Source organism: Asterias rubens, chromosome 9 (assembly GCF_902459465.1).
Source record: "Asterias rubens chromosome 9, eAstRub1.3, whole genome shotgun sequence".
In the NCBI taxonomy this organism is placed as follows: Eukaryota; Metazoa; Echinodermata; class Asteroidea; order Forcipulatida; family Asteriidae; genus Asterias; species Asterias rubens.
In genome coordinates, this window is record NC_047070.1 from 10,200,536 (window position 1) to 10,206,535 (window position 6,000).

The 6,000-nt window shown below is 39.1% G+C and overlaps 1 protein-coding gene across 1 annotated transcript in view; it reads left to right on the forward strand.

Moving 5' to 3' along the window:
- Window positions 1-5,728, forward strand: part of LOC117294588 — a 58,265-nt gene extending 52,537 nt beyond the window's left edge. The window contains exons 9-10 of the mRNA XM_033777073.1: window positions 972-1,171; window positions 1,781-5,728. Coding sequence (XP_033632964.1) covers window positions 972-1,171; window positions 1,781-2,055 — 475 coding nt within the window. The 3' untranslated portion in view covers window positions 2,056-5,728. The remainder of the gene's footprint in view (window positions 1-971; window positions 1,172-1,780) is intronic.
- The last annotated feature ends 272 nt before the right edge of the window (window positions 5,729-6,000 follow it).

Consider the following 6,000-nt stretch of genomic DNA (forward strand, 5'->3'; position numbering starts at 1 on the left):
TGGTAAAGGGCACCCTATAAGGAAATTGTAAATTTTTACTGCAGCATTTCAAGGGCACCAAGGCAATGACCAGGGGCACCACGGAGGCAATCGCCTGTGTTGTCTCCGTGAAAGATCAGGCCCGAGTTTCAATTCTTAGTCCATACTGGTCAGGAACAGTGAGTCAAACCCACAACCTTCTTACAATCTTACACCCTTTTCAAACAGGCGTGCCAGAGTTGCACCGAACCAAATATTTTAGGAGCGACTCTAGGTCGATCCCAAGAAGGTTTTTGTTTCAGACAGGCGAACTTACCATAACATTAATTATATTGGCTCGGCTCATGACAAGACGTCTGAAACCAAGGCTCCCCAGAGTTCCGATCGACTGTAACAGTCGAGCTTTCAACTTCTAGCACATCCAGTCGCTCCTATTTCAGACGTCAAACTTGTCATGACAAGTTTGACGTCTGAAATAGGAGCGACTGGATGTAATGTACTTAATTCAGAATTTGGTTCGGCGCCACTCTAGAGCGCCTGTCTGTTTAGACCACGTCAGGTTTCAAATTTCACTCAGATATAGTATCAAATAACATGACATGTACACCATTCGGACATGAGGATAGAGACTTATAGACCTTATGCACAGGATGTCATATCAGTAGGGCGCCCTCACCTAAAGGTATAAAAGTGGCTGTTTATTGGCCCAACCTATGCGCCGCACATATAAAGCTGTGCGTTTCAATTGTTTTGTCGTCGTTTTACCTCTAAGATGGCGGCTGGATGATGTCAATGCATAAGGTCTATTGGAAAATGAATCCATCACGAAACTGAATTTAACCTTAGAGTTCCTCTTTAAATACTGAACTGGTTACTATTTCTAACATGTACATGAAAGTTTACAAGTAATTGTCCTTGAACCTCTTTGCAAGGATCAGGAAACATTGCTTTTGTCATCAGCTTTATACTACATTTGTCTTTTCCTGATGCAGTATTCATGGAGCTCATCAACTTGGGCAAGACTTGAGCTTCGTTCGAACTTGGCTAATGTCGGACACCAACGGTCTGGAATTCCAAACAAGACAGAGTGTGCTAACACTCGATGTCTTCAAGCACTTTGACGGGGCAGTGGCATTGCTCAAACATCAACCCAGACGGAAGGGTTTAAATTCTCCCACAAGAGATGACGCAAGTAAGTGAAAGCAAACGGCATGTTCAATTCAACTGCATACATTAAAGGAACACGTTGCCTTGGATCGGTCGAGTTGGTCTACAAAAAGCGTTTGTAACCATTTGTTATAAAATGCATATGGTTAGAAAGATAGCCATGAAATTGAGCCCTGTTTTATCCCCTTCCCTGCTAGGTTTTTGCTGATTTGTCTGTCTATTAAAGGGAAGGTACTCATTTGGTAATTACTCAAAACAAATATTAACTTAAAAACTGACTTGGTAGCGAGCATTGGAGAGCTGTTGATAAAAATAGTAAAAAACATTGTGAGAAAAGACTCCCTCTGAAGTAATGTAGTTTTTGAGAAAGAGGTAATTTCTCACTAAAATAATAAAATACTTCGAGCTAGAAGTCTTTTATTCCTATCTGAAAGCACACAAATTCGTCCAACAAGGGTGTTTTTTCTTTCATCATTTTCTCGCAACTTGAGCCCGAATTTTCACAGGCTTGTTATTTTATGCTTATGATGGGTTACACCAAGTTAGAACGCTAGTATTTGACAATTACCAAACGTGTACAGTGCCTTTAACAAACAGAACCATTAATTATGTTTTCATTTTGTTTTGATTGTAGACTCAGAGTACAGTAGCAGCACAGCGCCGAGTGTTGGTTCCCACCCAGGCAGTATGAGCAGCCTGTCAGATACACTACCACCCGGAGCTACTACCCAGACCATGGTCGGAGATCCTTTATCCCTAGGCAATGGCAGCGACATGGGAGAGAGTGGCTTTGACGAAGAGACAGTCAGGGTACCACACCGCAAGGAGTGGTTAAATCTTAGGGTACATGGCAATCAGAAATGGCGACCATTACTGTTTGGGTGTCTGAATGCTAGCCTGGAATCCTGACGGTGGCATTGGTGCTGCTGTCAATAAACAGGCATCATACCTACTCATATCTCGATCTGATTGATCTAGTACCCTGTCACAACGACCTGTTTATTAAGTGCCCCCCAAGGTACTCATAGAGCAAGTTGGAGTGTGCACCATGGTTAACTAAAGGTTGACTATTTTGACTCAAACCTAGGCTGGTCGACCTTTGGTTGACTACTGTGGGCGACCATTGTGAACCAGCCTCATGACCATGTTTTTTACCGTGCCATGCCGTGTCCCATGCTAACGAGTGTAAAGCGCAGAAGCGAACCAGTGACACTATAGCAAAATTGCAGAAATTGCATACCGTGGTACCGATGGTCGACGGCTTCCAATCGAGTCGTTCGAGTTAGTGTGCCACTCTGACGCCACTGTACAAGTCTGTTGCTGGTCCGTAGTCGACTTACTGTGCGCACTCGGAACTTGCTCTCAGTTGAACCTTTGGTGGATTTACGTAGCATGTTAGTGAGTCTTTACTTCCATAACATTTGTAGTATGGTTCCAGTATCAGGGTATGCACTGCTATTAATATTATGTATGCCTGAACTTGCCACCATACTAGAACGAACCGCTTTGCTGTTGATGCTATACCCCGCTCTTAATATTTATGCATGAGTGCGCCACAATTCTAACCCCAAACGAAGCTGTAGGCGCAGCCACTGCAAGTGGTGGGGGACGTACGCCTATTGCCTCATTTTGGATAAGACGTCATGCATGAATATTAAGAGAGGCGTATACAATGTACATTGGTCTGGTAACTGACAGTAGAGAGTATGGTAACATGAGAAACGTACATGTACAGATACCTCGTGCACTGACTCTAGATTGTACATTTAATATCCGAGTTGAGATGATACCTTATGAGATCTTAAAGTCTACATTGTTTCAACTCATAATAGACATTGGGACTTATTTACATTATTGTATACAACAAAATCCCCAGAACCTTATTATGTGAAAGCTCCATTAAAGAAAGAGGCTCAAATAAAACATCCCTTACGTCTGGCAACTCACACCTGGTATCTTCATGTAACTCCTTTTCCAAAATAGTTGACTTAATTGGATCATGCACAAACCCTACTCATCAATAAATTAAATGACCCTAGTAATTCAATGTAAACACCCACTCAGTGAAAAGGATGTATACTTTACAAGTTTTTGCAGCCAAACTAAAAAGAGCAGACTGTTTGATTTCTGTTGGTTTTGGTTGGTTGGGTATATAGAACAATGGAAGATTTTGAAAGTGTGTGCTTATTTAGAACACTTTTCAATCTGGAATGACCAAGTCTGAATCTAAGAGTAGAACCAGCAGCTTTTTTGTGGTCTTCACTGGGCAATCTACATAAATTACTCACAAATGATATCATGTTGAAATGCATTTTTACTATGCTGCATTTGGGGGGGGGGGTCAATGTTACTTGAGGTAAAAGGCTATGGTAATTTTTTAAACTTAAAATGATGTGAGGAGATTATAAATATGTGAGAGGATCACCCAATTTGTGCTTAAGCAGTTCTAGCAGGGCCCAGGCTTTAAGGCAAAGATCGTATTGCACTGCAAGTTGCAAGATGGACGACTGGAGCTGTATTAGAGCATGAGCACCATTTCAGTAAGCAAATATTTGTGTACAGCATTGATAGCAATGCTCACTGTCTGCACTGATATACTGTTGCATAAAAAGAGTTGCTTACTAAAATGGCATCTAGTGCATGCTTCACATTTCAGGCTACACGATCTTTGCTTTAGGTTTGTTCAACCATAGAATTAGAACACTTGTACAGCCAGTGGAGCTTTTTATTTATTCATTATAACTTGCTGAAAATTTCTTCAGTTTTTAACACCAAATGCACAGCCTTTAAACATATTACTTTTTTAAAATCAGTACTTATCCATCCAATGCAGTTTACAGTATGTGTTTAACGCTAGCTTAAAATGTTCATGTACGCCCCCACGTTATAAGGTTACTCCAGTTTATCTGAAATACGTGTATTGGTTTATGTACTTACAATGCATGGAAAAATGTGTAGTCAAAGGTTCAAGTTGTAAAATTGGAATGTGTATGTGTTGATGGGATATAAACAGCAATTGTTATGAACACCTTCATGTAGTTTTGAACCCCCCTCCCCTCCATCCTCCCCCTCCTTATAAAAAAAAAAATTAAAACAATTATCAAATAATTGTTGGTATTCAATTTTATCTGGATTGATAACATCCGTGGAGTTACTCAAACACAGATTACTTACAGATTTAATTAGAGGAGTATATTTTTATGGCTAATTTTACCAAATTATATAATTTTTATTTATGTTAAACAATTTTTTAGGGAAAAAAAAGAGTTTATACAGTTCATTTGCCCACATTGTTCAGTCTGGTTATTCAACGATGGAAAAAACAGTGTTTGCATTCATAAAGAACATACTATGTAACAAGATTGAATTTCAAATTTCTGACATAAGCGCGTCATTCAGTGTTCGGTTAGGAGTACTGGCCGGGAAGCAAACTCTGTCTATTGTGACGACAAATCTTGGTGACTTAAACATCACACTTACTAAAAACCTGTCATGTTTTAACTCTCCTAAAACCCATGTAAGCAAATGTTCTTGCTAACTTTAGCGCGAGACAAATTTGCTTACTTTGTGTTAGTGTATTTCATCACAGGCTAGCAAGAAAATAAGCCAGGGCCAGCTTGTGCATTCACCATGCATTTACATTGTGACCACATTCATTTTCATACAGTAAGCACCTGAAGGTTAGCATGCCTTTTCGTGTGCTTATGGTTAGCAGCGCTATGAAATGGAAACTCGCTCAATAAGCACAAAATCGGCCGTTAAGCAGTTCTATGACATTGGGTCCTGATCATGTTATTTGGCACCTCTAACTTTGAGGCGTGTAAAATACATTAGATACAGGCTTTGTTCAATGTACGTTTTACCCCTTGGGTGGTGTCGCATAGTGCAATTTATGGATGAGGTGTACACGTGATGCGATCAAGCAAATTGAGTCGTTTGTGGATCCGGGTCATTTTTTATTTGTGTATACATTTCAAAAAGAGCATTTATCTATGCTTTATTGCTGTTTAAAACCCCAGGTTGATACCTTCTGTGGTTGAAAAGTTGTGAAAGTAGATAGGAGAGAGTGTAACTGAGAAAAAGGATTTTAAAATTGAGTTGTTTATGGAACATCAACACATTTTGTGTCAATGCAGACAAATCTTTTTTGATGTTATTTATCAGGAAGGGATAAGCCAATATAAAGTAAGAAATATTTTGGCATTTAAATTTACCCCTCCCCCCCACAAATTTTTGAAAATTTCACCCCCGCTGGCCTGTTTTGGCTTTGTTCTCCATACTAATATTTTTGACAGACGACTCATTTAGCGGGATGGCATTACATATGTTTACCAGCTACCCCAAGCATGTACATTACAAAATGAAATCAAAGCCTCATATGTGAGGGATGAACTCAAGGAACCAGGCTAGGTTTTTGTAGATATCAAAGAGGTGGAAAGTTTTCTGTTTCCTGTTCAGGAAATTCATACTGTCAAAGAAAGCAAACCCAAGTAATTGTAACATGGCTTTGCACTTAAACTAGAAAGTAATTATATAAACTTGTAGATATAACTGAATGTGCAATGTGTCAAAAAGTATACTACATGTATCATATAAAAAAAAATCTGGGAAAAAAAATCCTATTTTAGCAAGTTTTAAATTATACGTATGGATTGACTGGTTCAGTCCTATACTTGGTGTGTATGAATTATTGGTGTGTTTTGTGTAATTTTTTTCATTCAACCAAAGAACAGTATTAATATACCAAGTTTTCACAACTGTACTTAAGTTAAATGGAATCATATTTGTATTTTCATAACAGTTTGAAGTGTGTTTGGGCCTCAGTTTCTGAATTTGAGAATTTAAAATTAATTA